The 24,539-nt window shown below is 41.1% G+C and overlaps 1 protein-coding gene across 1 annotated transcript in view; it reads left to right on the forward strand.

Annotated features, from left to right (window-relative positions):
• The window catches only part of LOC103609786 (adenylate kinase 7-like), a gene marked incomplete at both ends in the record, with an annotated part of 62,826 nt that overhangs the window by 34,567 nt on the left and 3,720 nt on the right, over positions 1-24,539 (forward strand). The window contains 2 exons of the mRNA XM_008594072.1: positions 16,481-16,561; positions 21,330-21,418. Coding sequence (XP_008592294.1) covers positions 16,481-16,561; positions 21,330-21,418 — 170 coding nt within the window. The remainder of the gene's footprint in view (positions 1-16,480; positions 16,562-21,329; positions 21,419-24,539) is intronic.

Below are 24,539 nucleotides of genomic sequence, written 5' to 3' on the forward strand. Positions count from 1 at the left end.
TTTTTAAAAAAAAAAAAAAAAAAAAAAAAAAACATGCTTCTGGATTTGCTTTAATATTTGGGATTTTTGCATTTATATTTGAGTTTACAAGTGACATTGGCCTATAATCTCCTTTTCTTACATAGACTTTTTCTGATTTTATCATCACGGTTCTACTATCCACATATAATTAATGGGAATAATATTTTCTTTTTCTTTTTTTTTTTTTAAAGATGACTGGTAAGGGGATCTTAACACTTGACTTGGTGTTGTCAGCACCACGCTCTCCCGAGTGAGCTAAACAGCCATCCCTATGTAGGATCTGAACCTGTGGCCTTGGTGTTACCAACACCATACTCTCCCAAGTGAGCCACGGGCTGACCCTCTCTTTTATTAAATCTCTGCTATATTTGTACTGGCCCTCTTTCCAGGCCTAATATTTGTGAGGTGGGATCAGTGCTTCCCCACTCCTCTGGTTTCTGTAAGGAAGGGTCTCAGTATTCTTCTAAATACTCCTGGCTTCTTGGGCCACCCTTTCTCCCACCTCAGGAAGACCCCCTTATTGGTGGTCGGTGGCGTGGCCATGTCAGCCTACCCCGCCCCTCTCCCAGCTCTGGTATCCGGCTGGTGCAGCTACCCTGTGTTGTGTCTTCAACTCCTGGGTTTTACAGAGACCGGCCCCAGGTGGTGAGGTCCATAGTATTCCAGAGCTGCCTGTTGAGTGGTTGGGAAAGTTCATCTTATTCTGGGTTCAGGATTACAAAGCCTGTCATCACTACCCACCTAAGGCATGTCCTCCAGCATAGCTCGTACCTTTCGTAAAGATGGTATTTTGAGGGCCAGCCCGTGGCTCACTTGGGAGAGTGTGGTGTTGGTAACACCAAGGCCATCGGTTCGGATCCCTATGTAGGGATGGCCGGTTAGCTCACTGGGTGAGCGTGGTGCTGACAACACCAAGTCAAGGGTTAAGATCCCCTTACTGGTCATCTTTAAAAAAAAAAAAAAAGAAAGAAAGATGGTATTTTGAGCTCCTTCTGCCTTTTCCTCTATTTCTCAGTTCATAACTCCAACAGGAAAATAGGTGTCTTTTTAAGCCCCTTCAGACTCCAACACTGCTGTTTCCTTGTGCCTTATCCCTTTCTTTCTTGATCAATCTTAACCGAATTTTCTATTTTATTATTATGCAAGAAGTAGCTTTTGCTTGTGTTAGTTTTCTCTATATCTTTGTTTTCTAATTCTCTCATTTCTCTATTTTTATTATTATCTTTATTATTCTAATTTAGATTTATGCTATTTTTTCTTTACTAGCTTCTTGAGTTAGATGATAAGTTTATTGATATTTAGTCTTTTTTTCCCCTAATATAAGCACTTAAGGCCATAAATCTGCCACCAATTATGGTTTTAGCTGCATCCCACAGGTTTTGAAGTGCTCTGAATAGTATTTTCATTATTATCAATTTCTAAAAATTTTCTAAAGTCTATTAAAATTTATTTTTTGGCCTGTGAGTTATTTACAAGTGTTTTTAGATATCCTAGTATATGCAGAAGATGTCATATTTTTGTCATTGTTTTCTAATTTGATTGCTGTATGGTCAGAGAAAGTGGTCTGTTGATTCTGTAGCATTTGGTGTGTTAAAAAAATTATTCGTGATACTTGTTAAAGACGGTAAGGTAGACTTTATTCAAAGGCAGCCATGGTGATAAGTATACGGACCACTGCAAATAGTGGTCCCGCAGTAGGGGAGAGAGATTGGACTCAACTTGACTCTAACAAGGACAAGTGGGATTTATAATCAAGGAGTAGGGTCAGTGGATGGAAAATTACTAAGAGAAAACATCAAGAATAAGGGGTTTCCGACTAAACTGACTGGATAGGATTATTGTTGAAAGCAGGCAGGGTGATAAGATTTTTTTTTTTTTCCTGTTTAAGAGATTTATTGGAAGAATGACTTCAGGAGAAGGGGAGAGAGGCAAGCAGCCTAAGGCAGGGGAAAGAAGCTAAGCAGGAATGCAGTCTCCTCTGGAGTCCAGCTTCCGTCTGCTCCCAGGGTAAGCTCTGGAGCAAAATTGTGGACAGACTTAGTCTCACCTAGGGTAAGGAAGTGGGCCTTTTGTACCCAGATGTCAATCAGTCATTGGGTGAGGTCTGTGGACAGGTGAAGTTGGGGAGGAAGTGGTGTAGCCTCTCTGGTCAGGGTTGCTCTTGTCTGGCCCGGGGCGATTCTGTGTAGAAATGGGCAGCAGAATTTTACAGGGTGAGAGGATATTGAGGGTGGTCAGACACTAAAGGTAGAAGATTTTCCCTAAACTGATTTAGCAGGATTCTTGTTCAAATTGGATTCTGCAAGGACAGGGAGGGCAGCCCAAGGTCGGACCTAGTCAGGCAGAGGGCTCAGAGGAGCCTGACTAAAATTTTGGTCAAAGGAGAGATTCTGGGGCCGAGCCCGTGGCCCACTCGGGAGAGTGCGGCGCTGGGAGCGCAGCAGCGCTCCCGCCGCGGGTTCGGATCCTATATAGGGATGACCGGTTCGCTCACAGTGCTCACTGGCTGAGTGCGGTGCAGCCGGTCTCAAAAAGGACAAAAAAAAAGGAGAGATTCTTTGTCAGGTAAGATGCTTTGATACATATTACATACGCAGCTTTTTGTTTGTTTGTTTTATTTATTTAGTTAGTTAGTTTAGTTTTTTTAGTTGTCTCGTGATATTTTATTTTTTATTTTTATTATTACCACATTCATTGTTACAAATTATACTATTCTTTATGCCCTTATCCAATCTCTGCCCTCCCCCTCCCCTTCCACCTCTCTTTTCCTTCTCTCTCCCCCCTTCTCCTCCCCCCACCCCTCTAATAACCATAGATTTGTCCTCTCCATCTGACAGATGAACTATTCCTCTGTTGGTTTGCTGCATAGGTGATCTGTCCAGCACTGAGACTGCTGTGATCAAGTCCTCCCCTATTATCATAAATCAGATGCTTCTTCTATGACTCTAGAGTGTGTTTTGTGAAGACAGAGGACATCTTTTTTGGTCTCTGCTGGTGCCTCTCCTTATGTCAATGCAGTTGAGGGTCTGGCATTTCATCTGCATGGTGGCTGTGACTGCTGCTGTAGAGACTAGCTGCTTTTGTGGCAGCCATGGCAGTTGCGGTGGCTATGGTGGGCTACCCATGTGAAAGTGGTGTTTTTGGTGTGCTCTTTACCTGGTTGTGGCTGGGTTCAGCTTCCCTCAGCTCTATACCTCAGGACCCTGGTGGGACCCCAGGGTGGTGGCAGCAGCTTGCTAGTTGTGGCTGGGTTTGGCTTTCCCTGGCTCCACGCCTCATTATAAGATGCTGCAGAGCAGTTGGGAGAGGGAAGGAGAATGGAAGGGGGAGGGAAAATAGTGTGGGAAGAGGAGGAAGGAGGGGGAACATGATCAGGGCCCACGGCCCTCCCCCTATCCTAGCAGGGGAGACCAGGTGGCTTCCAGTGGCAGCTGGGTCATCACTGGGTTGGATGCAGATGTCAGAGGGGTGTGGCTGAAGCCCTCAGCCCCCCACTTCCCTGGCTTGGGAGCCCAGGTTGCTTCTTGTGGCAGCTGGGTGATCATTGCTGGGCTGGTTGCAGATGTCAGGTGGCATGGCTGATGCCCTCAGCCCTCCACTGCCCCAGCTCGGGAGCCTGGTGTGCTACTAGTGGCGGCTCAGTGGTCATTGCTGGACTGGTTGTGGATGTCAGGGGGGCGTGGTTGAGGCCCTTGGCCCCCCACAACCCCAGCTTAGGAGCCCAGGGCACTTACTGTGGTGGCTCAGTGGTCGTCGCTGGGCTGGTTGTGGATGTCTTCTTTGTTTTCTCCCTTTGTGTGATTACAAAATGCTGAGCTCTGCTGGCCCACTTTCCAACAAATTTCTCAGGGTAACCTGACCAATGGATTTCCTGAGTGCAGTTGTTATACTGGCTCAATAAACTCCATGCTTATATGTTTGGCCTCAGTTTCTTTTAGGCCAATAGCAGCATTTTTTATTACAAAAATTTAAAGTTTTTATTAATAAACATAATCATATTTTCTTGTGATTTATACAACTGCAAATTTTTTTAAATCCTGTAATCTTACATTGATTTTTAAAAATAGCATCTCTTTGAATTGTCAACCTCCATTTCCTTGAAGCTCATCATCACTCCTAAAAACCTCATTTAAATAAGTTCACAGAAAAATTTGGGCTAGTGCAAAGTCTATCTGTGTTCGAAACAAAATAAAAACAAAAACAAAAACAAAAAAGCAGGATTCATGATGGTATGTGTGAAATAGGAATTCACACTGGGAATACGCCTTGCAATTTGGGAATTTGCACAACAGACACTGCTGTGCTTTTAGATTAACACTCATCTCTTACCATGAAATAGCCTTCCTTGTCTCAGTGGGTGCCCCTTTACTGGGGTTTTACAGGCAGGGAAGGTCCCTCCAAGAGGGGCTTAATATTTGCCTCTCTATTGTGCCCCAGGTGTCTCACTGCCTAAAACCATTTGTTATGTTAATTTCTTGGCCCTGGGATCCCTGGATAAAGCAGGTAGTTTGAATTTGAAAGACAAATCCTTGAGAAGTACCTGCATACTTCCCAACCAAAGGGGGGGGGCGGTTTCATTGTCCCCCACCCAAATGACTAAACAGTCTCTCATGTCAAAATTTGCAGTGATGAAAAAAAAAAAATTGCAGTGGAGATGAGCATTTATTTAAATGGCCATCCAAAGGAGAATGAGACAGCTAAGAAGCTTGATACCTTGGACTCCCTAGAGACTTAAACTCACAGATATTTATAGGGCAATAATTTGGGTAGGGTCTGGGGATCATGAAGGAATCTAATTGGTCAGCAGTGAAGTCAGTGCAATTATTTCTGTCAGCACCATGCTCAGCCAGTGAGCGAACCGGCCATCCCTATATGGGATCCGAACCCGTGGCCTTGGTGTTATCAGCACCGCACTCTACCGAGTGAGCCACAGGCCGGCCCCAGTGCAATTATTTCTGGCATCAGGAGAAATGCCTTCCTTGGGTGAGAAATGTCTTCGTTGGCCCTTCCAAGTCGGGGTAGATGTGCTCACAAACAGGTCTGCAGTTACAGGTGGTCTTGGAAAATATCTCCAGATTGGTGTCAGTGGTGTTATCTGTAGCCATTGTCCTGAGGAACAAACATCTGGTGATCATTCAATCATGTCTCATTTATGTTGCCTAGAGAAGCATATGTCAAAGTAATCTTATTTTCATTCCATAGCTAAGCAGGCATAAGGATTACTTCAGGAAACTTAACTGCCATGCTTGGTCAAGCCAATTATTTTTTGTTGTTTCCTTTCTTAGGCCTAAGCCTGCACATTTCCCGAGGCCTGCAGATGGCAAGACCACATTAGCCTGCAGATCCCAAAGGAGCTCCCGTCTCTCTGTGGGCCTGCTACTCTATTTAATTGCTGGTTAGAAATTCTTAAGGGAGCTTCTTTCCTTCCAGATCCTTGGCTGAGTTTGACATGTTTCTCTGTCATCTCCATTTGACAGAGGGAACATTTTTTCTAGTTCATCCTTCACCGTGGCTGAACTCTTTCTTATTGTGGTCCACCTGCTGTTCCTTATGGCAGTTCACATGCCCGACCCGATGACACCAAATGCTTTTTCTCCTCTACCCATGGGGATTTCAAGACACACTCTTGTAGAGACTGGCAACTTCCCGGGGCAGCCCCCCTATCAGCTCTCGCTTACCACTCCTGTTTTCTTCTTTATGTTTGACCCCTGAGGATATCCATTATCTTCTCGAGAATTCTGCCATATGTAGAAGGTCGTTAGTGGCATTTTATTTATCATCTGTAGGTGTTCATAGTAGGAGAAATTTTAGGATTTTTAGTCCACCATGTTGCCTGAATCAGAAGAGGGAGACTCTTCATTTTCCTGAATATCAGTGTTATTATTTATCTTTAGTCACTGGCAGTTTTAGAGATTTACTCCATTTTCTTATATTGTTATATAAATAGGATATTTATAATCTCAGTAATTTTCCAGGCTAAGTTATCAAAAACCAATTAAGGATTAATACCAGGGTCTGGCTGGTTAGCTCAGTTGATTAAAGCTTGGTATTATAACACCAAGGTTGAGGGTTCAACCAACAGCCAAAAAAAAAAAAAAAAGAATGCCGAAAATTATCAGAAACTTTACAACTTAACAGTTGTTGGAGTAGAATAACTCCTGATGCTCTTATAGTTTTCACATTGTGTGGATTCCATAAGGCACAATTCATAAAAGTCATCCATGTCTATAGATTATGGCACATTGGAATTGCCATTTTATGTTTATGTTTTATTTATACACTGTCTGTAATCAATAAGTGAGTGGAATACTGTGGTGGATTGAATTATGACCCCCAAAACTCACTGAAGCTTGAATTGTGTCCCCCAAGTTTTATGTGTTAGAAACTTGGCCCCCACTGTGACTGTTAATAGGGTGGAAAATCCTATTACAGTGATTGAAGGGTGGAGCCTTGAAGAGGTGATTGTATTATAGGACTGTGCTGTAGTTGAATGGATTAAAAATAGCAGTCATGGGCATGGTTCTGAGGGCTTTAAAAGAAAAAAGAAGAGAGTCTGTCTCTCTCTGCTCTCTCACTCGCTCTGCTCTCTCTGCTTCCACCATCTTGTAATGTGAGACCCCTGGGTCACCATCGCCACCACCAGATGGACTTTGGACTTCTCAGCCTTTGAAACTGGAAGCAATAAGTTTCGTTTTCTTTATTATTCACCCGGTTCCAAGTATTTTGTTATAAGCGACAGAAACAGACTAATACATATACTTTAGGGGTTTTCTTCTCAAGCAAGTACAGGGTGTAGTACAAATATTTGTAACCTTGATTAGACTAAATTTTTTTGTATGTGTATCCCCAGTTTTGCATTCTTTGATGACTTTACCACAGAAAAGAAAAATAAATTTCTCCCCCATAATTTGGTATTCATTGCCCAATAAGATTCCCAAATGTAGAAGACGGCTTCACCAAAATATAAACAAGCCAACCAGACTTTGGCCTTCCTCCTTTGGCCTTGTCTAGGCTGATGCCAGTAAGTTATTCTTCATGGCCCACATAAGTCACAGGAAGTTAATTGCTTGGCGTAATTACAGTTGTCCCTTGGTATCTGTGGGGGATTGATTCCAGGACCCCACAAACATCAAAACCTGCAGATGCTCAGGTCCCTGATATAAAATGGTATAGTACCTACATATAACCTATGCATATCCTTCCATATACTTTAAATCATCTTTAGATGACTTATAATACCAAGCATAATGTAAGTGCTATGTAAATAGTTGCTATACTGTATTGTTTATATGTGTATTTTTTTTACTGTTGTATTGTTATTTTTTGTTCTGAATACTTTTGATCCATCATTGGTTATCCTCAGCTGCAGAGCCCCTGGATACAAAGGGCCACCGTATTTGCTTGGGGCATAGTACTCCATGCTGTCTCGCTCTATTCCACTTCTCTAAAGGGTCCCTGGTCCCCAGGGTGAGAACATTCTAGACCTCCTTCAAGCTCTTGGTACAAGCAACAAATAAAATAAAATAAAATAAAATAACCTGTATGTACCCAGTTAAGTAAAATGGGAAGCATCAGTATCCAATTTGGGCCACTGTAGTTCTCAGTGCCTTTGTCCAAGTTGCAGTCTCAAGCTGGTAAAGGGAAAAGATTCAAAACATTCTGAAACAAAGTCACTCACAGTTAAAAATGTTTAACTGGAATCAATTCCCTCTTTAATTATTTTATTGAGGCAGGTGAGTAAAGAGAGAGCATTTCTTTTTATCTTTTAGGCAGCTGCCCAGTGGGGGGACCTGAACCTATGACCTTGGTGTTATAAGGCTCTGCTCTAACCAGCTAAGCTAACCGGCGAGCTCAGAAAGAGGATTTCTTAACTTCATTGCCCTCCACACCTCCACATTTAAAATCTTCGGCCTCTGTTTCATTCCCCTTGTTTTGCAACCTCCACCCCCCAATTTCTCAGCTGCACTCTCCCACTGACCTCCGATCTAAACCCTCAGCAGTTATCTGTCTGCCTGAAAAGCGACTGCATGCCTGTCTGGTTGGGGCTTGAGAGGGCCTGCAGGGTTATCTAAACCCAGGGGCTTTTAAAATCTTTTCGGGAATATTCTGTTGTCACTTTTCCTTGTACGGTTATGAAAAACCAGGAAACCAGTTTGCCTAGCTCATCCACAGGCCTACTTGTACAGGAATGCACATCAATTACAGTAATACAGTTCCTCCTCAAAACCCTCTCTTAAAATATAAAAAGATAAGAAGAAAGGAAGAACCCACTCAGTTAGCCCAATTCTCCCCCACTACAGTATTTCCCTTCTCTACTTGGCCTCAGCCTCAGTTCATCATTCCCACCTTCAATTTACCAACATCTAACCTTCCACAACCTAACACTAGGGCTAGATGGTTAGCTCAGGTGGTTAGACCACGGTGTTATAACACCAAGGTCAATGGTTCAGATCCTTCTACCAGCCAGCCGCAAAAAACCAAAAGACAAAATCTGGTAATGGTGGTAGTGGTGTCTTCATTAACAATCGGACATTAATCTTCATTAATAACCTTATTTGGGTGATGGATTAGCAAGAAGAGACCAGTCAGTCACACACATACACTCACAAATCACTCTTCTCAGATAACATTAAATTCCCAACTTAACTAACAAAAGATTAAAAAAAAAAATCTGAACAGCAAGGTACAGGGTTTAATCCCTGGACTTGCCAGCCACAAAAAAAAAAATATGATCTGAAGTGGGGTGGCTTATGGTAACCTGTGAGTTGAATGTTTAGTGGAACCTAAAGAAACTTTCTAGAGGTTACTGCACCTTTTACACTTTGACTTCACATCAGCAGTTCATAAAAAATTGCACCAACTGGTTTCTCATATGCATGTGTGGCCTTGCCCATTCCCGTCATCTTCCAGAGGCTGCTGCCACCTCCACGGTGCTGATGAGATTCTGTGGTTGTATTCTGTATCCTTGAAGCTGTGTAACCAGAGTGCTATTTGCATTTCCAAGAGAAACAAAAAATGAATAAGTCTTTGCCACGCTGAGTGCACGCCGATCAGAGAGGAGCCAAGATCTGCGGAGACCACGCACCCTGTGGTGCCATCACGTGACCCAGCAGGTAGGCCTTGCTGCCACCGCCCAACTCCATCCCCAGCCCTGCCAAGTGCACGCTGATCAGAGAGGTGCCCAGCCAGAGAGGCCCATGATCCTCAGAGACTACCTGTCCTGTGGTGCCAGCACACAACCCAGCAGGTAGGCCTTGCCACCAGCACCCAACTCCATCCCCAGCCTGGCCAAGTGCATGCTGACCAGAGAGGCACCTCCCCTGAGAGACGCAAGATCTGATGTGACCACGCACCCAAGGCACTAGTGGGCAACTGAGCAGACACTGAGGCAGCCATACGAAATTGGCAGCCCCAGCAGCATCCTAGCCAGACAATAGTGTCAAACCAGTGGACTGTGAAATCCCCTGCCACAATGACTAAACATCAAAGGAAAGATACCAGAAATATGAAAATTCAAGAAAGTACACCACCAAAGGGTAATAACTCTCAAGATCTAGATCCTATAGAACAAGAACTGTCTGACAAGGAATTTCGGGTGAAAATTCTAAGGAAACTAAATGAGATACAAGAAAACTTAGCTAGACAACATGATGAAATGAGGAAAAGTATACAGGACATGAAAGAAGAAATGTACAAGGAAATCAATGCCCTGAAAAAGAATGTAGCAGAGCTTGCTGAGCTGAAGAATTCATTCAACCAAATAAAAAACACAACAGAGAGTTTAACCAGCAGGCTTGCAGAAGCAGAAGAGAGAACTTCTGACCTTGAACATGGGCTGTTGAAAACAACATAGGCAGACAAAAAAAGAATTAAAAACATTGAAGAAAATCTAAGAGAGATATCAGATAACCTTAAGCGCTCAAATATCCAAGTCATGGGTATTCCAGAAGGGGAGGAAAAAGGAGATTGCACTGAAAACATATTCAACAAAATAGTGGCAGAAAAATTCCCAGGTATAGGAAAAGACACAGATCTTCAGATTCAGGAAGCTCAAAGATCCCTAAATGTATTCAACCCAAAAAGGTCTTCTCCAAGTCATGTTATAGTCAAGTTGGCAAAACTCAAGGACAAAGAGAGACTCTTAAAAGCTGGAAGAGAGAAGCGTCAAGTCACCTATAAGGGAGCCCCAATCAGACTAACATCAGACTTTTCATCACAAACCCTAAAACCAAGAAAGGAATGGGATGATATATTCACAATACTAAAAGACAGAGATTGCCAGTCTAGAATACTCTACCCTGCAAGGCTATCCTTCCGAAATGAAGGGCAAATAGTATATTTCTCAGACAAACAAAAACTGCTGGAGTTCACTACCACATGACCACCCTTACAGGAAATTCTTAAGGGAGTACTGGGTTTGGTACCTAAAAAATAACTACCACTGCCATAAAAATTCAAGAAAAATCAAAACCCAGTAGTAAAATTAAAAAGGCAAAAATAAAGAGGAAAAAAAAAAAGCTTATCTACAACCCAAGGAACTGACAATTACAGAAAACAAACAGTAAATCAGAAAGAAAGGAACAAAAGATATTTAAGACATCCAGACAAAAATCAATAAAATGCTAGGAGTAAATCAACACTTTTTCAATAACAACTCTTAATGTAAAAGGATTAAATTCCCCAATCAAAAGACACACACTGGCTGACTGGATTAAAAAGGAGGACCCAACTATGTGCTGCCTTCAAAAGACCCACCTCACCCATAAAGACTCACATAGACTAAGAGTGAAAGGATGGAAAAAGATCTACCATGCAAACAGAAATGAAAAATGAGCTGGAATAGCTATTCATATATCTGATAAAATAGACTTTAAACTAAAAACCACAAAAAGAGATAATGAGGGCCACAACATAATGATAAAAGGATTGATCCATCAAGAAGACATAACAGGGCCGGCCCGTGGCTCACTCGGTAGAGTGCGGTGCTGATAACACCAAAGCCCCGGGTTCGGATCCCACATAGGTGTGGCCAGTTCGCTCACTGGCTGAGCGTGGTGCTGACAACACCAAGTCAAGGGTTAAGATCCCCTTACCGGTCATCTTTAAAAAAAAAAAAAAGAAGACATAACAATCATAAATATATACGCGCCCAATGTCTGAGCAGCCAGATTTATAAAACAAACTCTATTAGACCTAAAGAAGGAAATAGACACTAATACCATAATAGTGGGGGGACCTGAAAACCCCACTATCAATATTGGACAGATGATCTAGGCAAAGAATCAGCAGAGAACACAAGATCTAAACAATACTCTAGACCAATTGGACTTGGCAGATATCTACAGAACATTCCATCCAACAACCTCAGAATATTCATTCTTTTCATCAGCACATGGATCATTCCTCCAGGATAGATCACATGTTAGGTCACAAATCAAGTCTCAATAAATTCAAAAAAAATTGGAATTATTCCATGTATTTTTTTCAGACCACAATGGATTAAAATTAGAAATCAATAACAAACAAAATTCTGGAAACTATACAAACACATGGAAATTAAACAGCATTCTACTTAATAACATATGGGTCCAAGAAGAAATCAAACAGGAAATCAAAAAATTTATTGAAACTAATGAAAGCAATGATACATCATACCAAAATCTATGGGATACTGCAAAAGCAGTACTAAGGGGGAAATGTATTGCATTAAATGCTTACTTCAGAAGAATGGAAAGATGGCAAGTGAACAACCTAATACTTCACCTTAAAGAACTAGAAAAACAAGAACAACTAGAAAAACAAGAACAATCCAAACCCAAAGTTAGCAGAGGGAAAGAAATCATTAAGATCAGAGCAGAACTTAATGAAATTGAAACCAAAAAAACACTACAAAAGATCAACGAATCAAAAAGTTGGTTTTTTGAAAGGATAAATAAAATTGACAAATCATTAGCATGGCTAACTAAAAAAAGAAGAGAGACAATCCAAATAACAAAAATTAGAAATGAAAAAGGCAATATTACAACTGATACATCTGAAATAAAAGGAATCATTTGAGACTACTATAAACAACTATATGCCAACAAATCTGAAAATCTGGAGGAAATGGATAAATTTCTGGACACAAACAAGCTATCAAAACTGAGCCAAGAAGATGTAGAAAATCTGAATGGACCAATAACAATAGAAGAGATTGAAGCTGTTATCAGAAATTTCCCAACAAAGAAAAGCCCAGGACTAGATGGATTCACAGCAGAATTTCACCAAACATTCAAAGAGGAATTGATACCAATTCTCTACAAACTATTCCAAAAGATTGAAGCAGAGGCAATTCTCCCAAACTCATTCTATGAAGCAAACATCACCCTGATACCAAAACCAGGTAAAGATACAACTAAAAAAGAAAACTACAGGCCGATATCCTTGATGAATATAGATAGAAAAATCCTCAATAAAATACTAGCTAACAGAATACAGCAACACATATGCAAAATTATACTCCATGATCAAGTGGGATTCATCCCAGGGATGCAAGATTGGTTCAACATATGCAAATCAATAAATGTGATACACCATATCAATAAAATCAAACACAAGGACCATATGATCATCTCTATTGATGCTGAAAAAGCATTTGATAAAATTCAACACGCATTCATGATAAAGACTCTCTATAAGTTATGTATAGATGGAAAGTATCTCAACATAATTAAAGCCAAATATGATAAACCCACCAGCAATATCATCTTGAACGGGGAAAGCTGAAAGCTTTTCCTTTAAGAACAGGAACTAAACAAGCCCACTCTCACCACTCCTATTCAACATAGTGTTGGAAGTACTAGCCAGAGCAATCAGAGAAGAGAAGGAAATAAAGGGCATCCAGATTACAAAAGATGAAATCAAACTGTCCCTCTTTGCAGATGACATGATCCTATATATCGGACAGCCTAAAGCCTCTACAAAAAAACCCTTGGAGTTGATAAATGATTTCAGCAAAGTAGCAGGATACAAAATCAACACACAAAAATCAGTAGCATTTCTATTCTCCAATAGTGAACATGCAGAAAGAGAAATCAAGAAAGCTTTCCCATTTACAATAGTCACCCAAAAAATAAAATGCTTAGGAATTGAGTTAACCAAAGATGTGAAAATCTCTATAATTAGAGTTCTCTGCTCAAAGAGTTCTCAAAGCATTGCTGAGAGAAATTAAAGAGGACACAAGAAGATGGAAAGATATCCCATGCTCTTGGATTGGAAGAATCAACATTGTGAAAATGTCCATACTACCCAAAGTGATATACAAATTCAATGCAATTCACATCAAACTTCCAATGATATTTTTCTCAGAAATAGAAAAAAACTATCCAGACATTTATATTCAGACATTTATATGGAATAACAAAAGACCACACATTGCCAAAGCAATTCTGAGCAAAAGCAATAAAGCTGGAGGCATAACACTACCAGACTTTAAACTATACTACAAAGCTATAATAACCAAAACAGTGTGGCACTGGCATAAAAACAAACACACTGATCAATGGAATAGAATAGAGAATCCAGAAATTAACCCCCACACCTACAGCCATCTGATCTTTGACAAAGGCACCAAGACTACACACTGGGTAAGAGACTGCCTCTTCAGCAAATGGTGCTGGGAGAACTGGATATCCATATGCAGGAGAATGAAACTAGACCCATACCCCTCACCATATACTAAAATCAATTTAAAATGGGTTAAAGAAGTAAATATATACCCTGAAACAATAAAACTTCTTGAAGAAAACATAGGAGAAAAACTTCAGGAAGTAGGACTGGGCACAGACTTCATGAATATGACCCCAAAAGCATGGGCAACCAAAGGAAAAATAAACCAGTGGGATTATATCAAACTAAAAAGCTTCTGCAGAGCAAAAGAAACAATTAACAGAGTTAAAAGACAACCAACAGAGTGGGAGAAAATATTTGCAAAATATACATCTGACAAAGAATTATTATTCAGAATATACAAGGAACTGAAACAACTTTATGACAAAAAAACAAGTAACCCAATTAAAAAACAGGCAAAAGAGCTAAATAGGCATTTCTCAAAGGAAGATATACGAATGGCCAAAAGACACATGAAAAAATGTTCAACATCACTCAGCATTCCGGAAATGCAAATCAAAACCAGACTGAGGTACCATGTCACCCCAGTTAGGATGGCTAACATCCAAAACACTGTGAATGATAAATGCTGGCGAGGTTGCAGAGAAAAAGGAACTCTCATACATTGTTGGTAGGACTGCAAAATGGTGCAGCCTCTCTGGAAAATGGTCTGGAGGTTCCTCAAACAATTGCAGATAGATCTACCATATAACCCAGCTATCCCACTGCTGGGAATATACCCAGAGCAATGGAAAGCATCAAGTTGAAGGTAAACCCGTTCTCCAATGTTCATCGCAGCTCTATTTACAATAGCTAAGAGTTGGAACCAGCCCAAATGTCCATCATCAGATGAGTGGATACGGAAACTGTGGTATATCTACACAATGGAATACTTACTCTGCTATAAAAAAGAATGAAATGCTGCCATTTGCAACGACATGGATGGACCTAGAGGGAATTATATTAAGTGAAACTAGTCAGGCACAGAAAGAGAAATATCACATGTTCTCACTTATTTGTGGGAGCTAAAAATAAATAAATAAATACACAAACAACCTGGGCGGGGCAGGGGGGGAGAAGACACAACAATTACAATTCCTTGAAGTTGATACAAGTGAACACAAAGGAGATTGTGGGGAGGGAGGGGGGAGAGGGTAGAGGGAGGGAGGTTTCGGTAATGGGCCACAATAATCAACCACACTGTATATTGACAAAATAAAATAAAATTAAAAAAATAAATAAATAATAAATAAATAAAATAAAACAAGATTTTATAAAAAAATTAATAAATAATTTTTTTAAAAAATTGCACCAACCGGCCGGCCCGTGGCTCACTCGGGAGAGTGCGGTGCTGATAACACCAAGGCCCCGGGTTCGGATCCCATATAGGGATGGCCGGTTCGCTCACTGGCTGAGCATGGTGCTGACAACACCAAGTCAAGGGTTAAGATCCCCTTACCTGTCATCTTTTAAAAAAAAAAAAAATTGCACCAACCATTTGAGGTTTTCTGGTTTGTTTGGTTTTTTTCTTTTTTTTTTATGAAGCGGGGGAGGAGGCGGGGGAAGGCAGGTGATTCTGGTAGACTCCGGAAAATCTGCTAAATTCTAAAAGAGCTGTAACCCTCTCTCTGTGTATTTAAATTAAACATCATCGAGGCCACATGGTTACTAGATAATAAGGGGAAGGGTGTTAAAGGAAGACCAGTCAGTGCCCAGGTATCCTTAACTATTATCTACCCTAAGCTTTTCAACATGGCAGGAAGTCCATTTCCCCACAGGGTAGCTGCTGGCACCAACGACTTTAAAAAACTAACATATTGAGACAAATTCTCTGAGTGCTTAAACTACTACTCTGGGGAGAAGTGGACAACCCATGTCAATTAAAATCCTTGCGTTACCAACCAGCTGCCAAACAAAACAAAACAAAATCCTTGTATTAAAGCTCATTACCAAACTCCTTGGTTTTATGTACGTCTATCTTCCTTACTAGATAATTAAATATCCTTGGGCCTGGCCAGTTAGCTTAGTTGGTTAAGCGTGGTGTTATAAGACCAAGGTCAAAGTTTCAGATCCCCATACTGGCCAGTTGCCAAAAAAAAAAGTAAAAGAGTCCTTGTGGAAGGACCTATTTGTATCTCCTCCCTTTACCCCTCAGTGCCCTGCATAGAGCTTACAGATATTCAGTTCTCACAAATAATAAACTCTAGTTTTAATTTAACTGAGTCCTAATTAAATTTTTTTTTTTTTTAAAGATGACCGGTAACGGGATCTTAAACCCTTGACTTGGTGATGTCAGCACCACGCTCACCCAGTGAGCTAACCAGCCATCCGTATATGGGATCCCCATGGCCTTGGTGTTATCAGCACCACACTCTCCCGAGTGAGCCATGGGCCAGCCCAGAGTCCTAATTAAATTTTAAGTGGGCAGAGGTATTCCTGAATAGTGTGGGGCTGGTGTTCTCCCTTTAAGGGATATTACTAGGGCCAGCCTGTGGCTCACTCGGGAGAGTGCGGTGCTGATAACACCAAGGCCACGGGTTCGGATCCTACATAGGGATGGCCGGTTAGCTCACTGGCTGAGCGTGGTGCTGACAACACCAAGCCAAGGGTTGAAATTCCCTTACCAGTCATCTTTTAAAAAAATAAAAATAAAAATAAATAAGGGATATTACTTCTATGCTAAACAAAATCTTAGTAGCCTGAAAGAGTTGATGCAACTTCCTAAAGTGCTTGTTTTAACTACTAAAATAATCTGCTTCAATATGATTACTAGTATTACATTCAGCTTTTTTTTCTGTATTTTATCAAACAGGCCAAAAAATTTGCAACTTACGTAGTTGCTGCTGGACTTCAGTATGGAGTGGAAGGAGGCATTTTACATACTTTTTTCAAGGTATGACTTTTCAATGACTGTGGATTTTTAAAAAGTGTTTTAAAATAAAGGTACACAATTTGAAGGTATTTCTGAGTACTTCTAGATGTAGCTAGGTCAGTATCATAGCAGAAAATGAAGGAAAGTATGGATATCAACCATAACTACCTCTGGTTCTTTCCCCTTACTTACAACTTGTATTTACCACTCTCAGAATAATAAAGAAAAGGACGGATCTCCCTTCATTCATGAGACAAATATTGATTGAGTGTCTACCATGTGCCAGGAACTGTTATAGGTACTGGGTATACAATAACATAATAAACAAGGTCATGGGTTCAGATCCCATACCGGCCAGCCACCAAAGTAAGTAAATTAATAACACAATAAAGTCTCTGTCCTAGCTTACATATTCTAGTGGGGAGGAGGAGATAAAGATAATAAATAAGCCACTAAATGTTGAGTATTTCAGATATTGAAGCATGCTATGGAAAACAACAATGCTGAGCTTTGTAGTGAGTGCCAAGGGTAGGATTGGGGGGCAGGAGTTTATGTCTTATATATGCTGGTTGAGAAAAGTCTTTCTGATGCTGTGACATTTGAGCAGAAAGTGAGAGGCCATGAAGGAGCTAGCTGATTTGCTTTCTGGGGAAAGAACATTCCAGGCAGTGCAAAGAACTGAGGCAGAAATGTGCTGGCTGTGTTTGAGGAGTAGTAAGAACAGCAATATGGCTAAATGTGGGAGGACGGTTGGCTATGGGGTCAAAGAGGGAATGGGGACTGGTCAGTTAGCTCAGGCCGGTAGAGTGTGGTGCTGATAATGCCAAGGTCCAGGGCTTGATCCCTGTATGGGCCAGCCACCAAAAAAAAAAAAAAAAAAAAAAAAAAAAAAAAGAAAAGAAAAAAAAGGGATGGGTGGGATGGAGAATCACATGGAACCCCGCCTTGTAGCCCATCCTGAATCTTAGGTTTTAAAAGGATAAACATATTTCTCTGCTGCGCTGAGGATGTACAACAGTGGGGCAAGGGCAGAAGCAAGAAGCAGACTGGTTAGGAGGTGGTGCCTAAGACCTGGGTGAAATGGTGGGGATACTGGAAGTTGTTCAGATTTTTGATGTATTTTGAAGGTAGAGTCAATGGGATTTGTTCAAAGCTTGAAGTAAGGGTGACAGACAGAAAGAAAAGAATAACTTTAAGGATTTTGGTGTAAGCAACTGGAAGTATGAGGTTGCCATTTACTGAGATGGGGAAGACTGCAGATGGAGTAGGTTGGGGGTGGTATGCAATGGGAAGTTCAGGAACTCAGTTTGGGGCTTATTAATTTTGAGATGATTGATAGCCAAGTATAGATACTGAGTAGGCTGTTGGACGTAAGAGTTCCCTTGGATGGTGTTTAAATCCATGGGACTGGACAATGTCACCTAGAGAGTGAATATGGAGAAGAAAAGAGGTCTGAGGACTGAATCTCAGGACACTCCAATAGGTAGAGGTTACAAGGAAACAGGATGGAATCAGGAAAGGAGGCTGAGAAGGGTGCACAGAAGGTAAGAGAGAAAAGAAGAAAGTTTTTAAAAAGCCAAGTGAAAAAAGTGTTTCTGAAAAGGAAGAATGACCAATTGTATCAAATATTGCAGATAATCAAGAAAGATGAGACCTGAGAATTGGCCACTGGATTTTGGGTGACTGGGTAGGACAAAAGTCTGATAGGAGCAGGTTCCAGAGAGAACAGAGGGAGATGAATTTTGCAGATAATCAAGAAAGATGAGACCTGAGAATTGGCCACTGGATTTTGGTTGACTGGGTAGGACAAAAGTCTGATAGGAGCAGGTTCCAGAGAGAACAGAGGGAGATGAATTGGAGATGGTAAGGACAGAGAAATAGTTTAAGGAATTTTGCTGTAAAGAGAATGGTAGCAGAGAAAGAAAACAGGAGTTGAAGGGAAAAGTGTACTCAAAAAAAGTCGGTTGGATTAATTTTTTAATACAAGAGAAGTGACAGCTGAAGAGGATAAGCTCAAGAAAGCTCTTTCTCATTGTCTGTTCTCAGCCACTCTTCACCTACCTGACCACTGAATGTTGGCATTTTGGGGGCTCAGCCCCAGACCCATCTATCTTCTCCCTCTATGCTCTTTCCCTGGGTTGGTCTGTTATTCCCACAACTGGTTCCAATGACTTACAACTTAGATCTCCAGCTGGGCTCTCTTTCCTAAGTTCTAGCTCTATAGGTCTAGCTGCCTACTCAGCACCTCAACTTGGATGTCTGTCACAAATCCAGACCATCTACAGTAACCACAACCCTGCTCTTTCTGTTGAAGCAGGACAGAATAGGGACAAGCCCAGGGTGGCTTCTCATGAATATTCAGGCTGGATCAGCATTAGCCACCCTCTGTGTTTTGCAGTTAATGAACCCATAATGAGATGACGACAGCTTAACCACCCCACCAATCATAACACTACACCTAGAACTTTGCAGTTTTTGAACAGAAAAAAACACAGTGCCTGTGCACTAGGACTAGACCAAGAAGGGCAAAGTTAAGGGAAAAGTGACCCCACTGCACATGACCAAAAACTTCAAAACTCAAGGATCTATGACAGGAAGTTGATGCCACCTTGTATCAGGCCTTACTTGCCCTAGATCTTCCCCCATGGCCAAATATTCCTCCCCTAAACTAGGATAGAGAACACCCCCATCCAGAACAATGTATAAACACTACCCTTAGGAATCCACTGTCTGTTCCTCCTTCTCCAAGACGCCCATGCACTCTCCTGTGTGTACTTTCACTTTGTAATAAAGCCCTACTGTTTGAATGTTTCCACTGTCTGTCCCTCTTCCTTTCCTTTCATAAGGGTGCTTGCTGCAATGCAGACCCCTCTCTGTCTTGTCAAAGATTTTTCTTCATGGTTTGACCAAGAATGTAGAACTGATGTCCTGTAATGCTGTTACTGAACCAAGGTGGGGGGATTCATTGTCCACTGAGCAAAAAAGACTAAAAAGTCCCTCGAGCCAAAATTTGCAGTGATAAAGATCAGAATTTATTTGAATGCCAGTCAAAGGAAAATGAGACAGCTAAAGAAGCTTGAAACCTCAGAATCCTGGAAGGCTTAAAATCACTGATATTTATAGGGCAGGAATTTGAGTAGGGTCTGGGGATTGGGTGGGAAATCTGATTGGTCAGCAATGAAGTTAGCACAATTATTTCTGGCATCAGGAGAAATGTCTTCCTTGGCCCTTCCAAGTCAGGGTAGATGTGCTCAAAACAGGTCTGTGGTCACCGGTAGTCTTGGAAAACATCTCAGGGTTGGCCTCAGTCTGTAATTGATGTTTATCTATAGCCATTGTCCTAAGGAACAAACATCTTGTTAGCATTAAATCATGTCTCTCCTATATTGTCTAAGGAAGTATATGTTAAACAAGTGCTGTTCTTATCCTAAAGCTAAGCAAGCATCATGATGACTTCAGGAAACTTAACTGCCACATGGTCGAGCAAATTGTCCTTTGTCATTTCCTCTTAGGCCTAGGCCCACACATGTCCCAAGGCCTGCAGAACGCATAGGCCTGTTCAGCCTGCAGAGCCCAAAAGAGCTCTTTCTTTTGGGGGTCTGCTATCAGTTTCACTCCTCCAGGACCCCGTCACAGAAAATGGAACCACTCTCCAACCAGCTGCACTATCAAAACCCAATTCCTGCCTCTTCCCCCATTGCAAAATCCCTAAGAACTAATCCTCGATCTGTCCCTTCTTTCCAACTCCGTGTCCCACTCCCCACCCTCCCCACCCTCGAGCTTGGCTAAACCATCTCTTGCCTACACAACATCATAGCTTCCATCTCCCCATTAAACTCTTATGTCCTGCTATTCCCTCCCAAGGCAACAAAAGCAAATCTAATGGTGTTACTTCACTGCTTAAAACCCTTAAGTGGTTTCCCAAAGTGTGAAATATCTTACAAGACCCAGGGGTCTGCTGTGGTCCTCAGCCCTACTTCTTCCACTCTTTATTTTATTTATTTATTTTTTTTCAAAAAGATGACCGGTAAGGGGATCTTAACCCTTGACTTGGTGTTGTCAGCACCACGCTCAGCCAGTGAGCGACCCGGCCATCTCTATGTGGGATCCGAACCCGGGGCCTTGGTGTTATCAGCACCGCACTCTCCCGAGTGAGCCATGGGCCGGCCCTTCTTCCACTCTTTAACAACAATTTAAAATAACCTAAGGCTGGTCAGTTAGCTCAGCTGGTTAGAGCACAGTGTTGTAACACCAGGTTCAAGGGTTCAGATCCCCATACTGGCCAGACACCAAAATAAATAAATAAATAAATGAAATAAAGTAATTTAACATGTGACAGTTAAACAGTACTTAGCATGTCTATATGGTTAGTGAAGTACTTAATGAAGGGAAAAAAACAAGGATTTGGACTCTGCAGATCAGGGTTCTAATCCAGGCTCAAAGCCTCATAAGTGTAACCTCCTGTGAGATATTTTATCCACTAAGCGTTTCATCTATGCGTTAATGATAATTACCCCCCACCAATGGGGGCAATTTTAAAATTTAATTTTCTTTTTGTGAGAATTACAGGCATCATGCGTATGAAAGTATTTGAAAGGTTGCACTTTATTTCTCTTAAAAGGACTGGATTCTGAATCTCATCTGGACTGTTTTACAAAACATGTCCTAGAGGAGATTACTTCATCAGATAGATAGATCTTTTGGATGTCTTGACTGTGGACCTGTATGTGAGCTGTAATAGTCATGCACATATAACTGGGGTAAATGCTTTTGCTTTTTTTTCTTTTAGATAGCTTGGTTGGGTGAGGTTCCTGCATTACCAGTTTTTGGAGATGGAACAAATGTAATTCCAGCAATTCATGTTCTTGATCTAGCAGGGTAAGCATTCTCTCAGAGGTATGGCTTTCTTAGAATTTATTAATGTGTTTGTTTGCAAGCTAACATTTATTGAGTGCTTACCTAGTGCTAAGGGCCTTGCATGTATTATTGTATTTATTCTTCTTAAAAACCCTATGCAGAAGGTACTATCATCTCCATTTTGCATCTGATGAAACAGTGCCCACCTTCTAAAAGCTCCACATTACCAATGTCAAGTTTAGGTTCATCTCTTAGGAACTTTGTCAGCAGAATAGCAATGCCCTCCAATTCTGTAAAAGAAAGAACTTGATATGTGCATTCTGGGGACATAGTTTCTTATTTCTTTGTCTCAGATGAAATTGATATGTCCAGCCCACCAGTTTTAAATTTTAGAAATCAGATGGCAAACTCTAAATGCTTTTTTTTTTTGACAATTGTAGGTAAAGTTGACACGTATTTCGTACTCACAGAGCATCTCGACCCTGTGTCCAGACAGGTCTGGAGATCCTCCTCCTTTGAAGACAGTGACTTAAGCACTAGGTCAATGAGCAGCTCACTTTGTTTATGGTGCATCAGCTCTATGTTTCAGGTTCCAGGGGCTTCATTCTATCACTCCTGCTGCTGCTCATCCCCCAGAAGGGAGCAGTTTCTACAGTTCTCTGAGGTTCTGGATTCCAGATTCCCTCATCCACTGGCCACTAGTAAATTATCCAGATTCCCTTATCCACTGGCTGCTAGTGAGTTAGTCACCATCCCACATGTATTTACAGATTTACTGGGAAACCAGTGAAGCTTAAACTTCAGGGCCACTCCCCTGCATGGATCCCTTCCAAGGTCCTGAACTTAATTTGTATTATTTTTCTTAAAGAAGGATCCCCTAAACTGTATAAGCTTCAGACTACACAAAACCTAGACCTGCTTCAGCCAACATTAAGCCTGGGCTTGGAGGGGCCTAAATGTGCTCTTTTCTGCAGAGATTTTATGCTATTACATTACCAGGTTTTAAAGATGTGAGTCTCAAGGTCAAAGGTTTGGTTCCCTGCACTGGCCAGCCACAGAAAAAAAATAAAATAAAAATAAAGATGTGAAGAGTTTTTTGTTTGTTTGTTTGTTTGTTTTGTTTTGTTTTGGGGTTTTTTGGCAGCTGGCCGGTACAGACAACCAAATCCTTGACCTTGGTGTTACAAGGCTACACTCTAACCACCTGAGTTAACCGGCCAGCCTTGAAAGGGTCTTTTACATTATTAAAAAACATACCTAACACTAGTTCTTAACATCTGTCAAAAGACAAGTTTACAACAAATTTAGTTTAAATATTTCAATTGGCTTTATTGTGACTCTAGAATCAGGCAACACTTCATTCCATAAAATAGAACAAGTGTTCCAGTGAGTCAAGCAGAAGAGGTTGGCTTTATAGTCGGGAAAAGGACTGAAGAAAGCAGAAGAAACAAACAAAAAGCGGATTGGCCATTTCAAAGTGACTTTTCTTGTAAGGTGGGGACAGGGAGACAGAACAATACAAAGACAACTGATTGATTAACATCAGGTTACTTCAGAATAAGGATTAGAGGATAGGGCACTTTATTATCATGCCCATTAAATCTGGCCTGCTTGGGAAATCAGAGTCTTGGTGACATGGAACCTCGGCATAAGCGACTGCCTTCTGATTTTTAGTATGGTCTGCTGGGGCCTAGTGCAGAAGCCAGTTCAAAGCAATGGCCTCCCAATATTTTTATTTAATACATCTTACTTCCAAACAGATACATTATGAAGTGAAATTATTCTCATTTCAGAAGGACACAGGACCCCTTTAAGTAGCATTTTTTTCTGGAGGTTTCTTTGAAGATTGCCCAATATTTAACAGACAAAGAAGCTAAAAGCTAAAGCATTTTGAGAAAATATGTAATAAATGTGAAGTGGACATTTTTTTTTCTTATATTTGTTTTATATATAATGTACAGGGTTTTTAGATGTACTTAGTGGGAGACATAGGGAAAAGTACATTTGTCTACTCCATCTTCCTGGAACAATTTAATTTTTCGGTTGAAAATTTAATTCATAATGCATAATTTAATCATATAAATTTCATCCAACAATATATACCAATATTGTTACTGACAATATGATGACAACAGCAAGATTCCTTTGTTGTTCTTTTTGTCTACATTCCATCTTAATGTTGCTACACAAAAATCCATATGGTGAACATTTAAACTTTTAAGTTAATTTATATCATTAAGTACCATAAAGCAGACTGTTAAACAATACTATGGAATTTCTAGAGTTGAAAAGGCCAGAGACCATGTAACTTGAAGCAGAATGGGGGCTAGAAAACATACTGGTCTTTCAAATGAAGTGGACATTTAGAAGTGTGCATTTATGGGCCGGCCCGTGGCTCACTCGGGAGAGTGCGGTGCTGATAACACCAAGGCCCCGGGTTCGGATCCCACATAGGGATGGCCGGTTCGCTCACTGGCTGAGCGTGGTGCTGACGACACCAAGTCAAGGGTTAAGATCCCCTTACCGGTCATCTTTTAAAAAAAAAAAAAAAGAAGTGTGCATTTATTTTATTTTCATTTTAATGAAAAGGAAGCTAAAATGGAGGTAGAAACGACAGGCCATTGGATTGACTTCTATTCACTATTGTTTCTGTCTGGAATTCTTTAATATGCATTCCAGTTCCTACTCTGCCTCTCACCAGCTGTGTCTGATCTTCCCATTTGTAAGATGGGGTAGTAATAGTATCTATGTAATAGGATTGTTGTGAGGATTCAATGGAACAACACCTGTAAGCCCTTAGCACAGTCCTAGCAAGGACTGAGCTAAGCCCTCAGAAATGTTGGCAATCATTAATTCAGAACAGGAAATCTGGGGGTCAGTCACTGTCTTGCTGTGTGACTTCCTTAAGAGAGCCACAGCTTCTCTAAATCTGTGTTACTTTGTAAAACACCTACCCCAAAACACTGTTGTGAGACTCAGATGAGCCAATGGATGGGCGGGGGGCTTTGTAGACTGGAAGTCCTGTCGGGGTCAAGTCCAATTGTTGGGAGGCAGTGCACTGGAAAGAAGATAGGATCCAGAGCCAGATGGATCTGACTTCAGATGCTGGCTCTTCTACATTTCCAGTAGCTCTTCAGCCTGA

The sequence above is a fragment of the Galeopterus variegatus genome, unplaced genomic scaffold, assembly GCF_000696425.1.
Source record: "Galeopterus variegatus unplaced genomic scaffold, G_variegatus-3.0.2 Scaffold10088, whole genome shotgun sequence".
Taxonomy (NCBI): domain Eukaryota; kingdom Metazoa; phylum Chordata; class Mammalia; order Dermoptera; family Cynocephalidae; genus Galeopterus; species Galeopterus variegatus.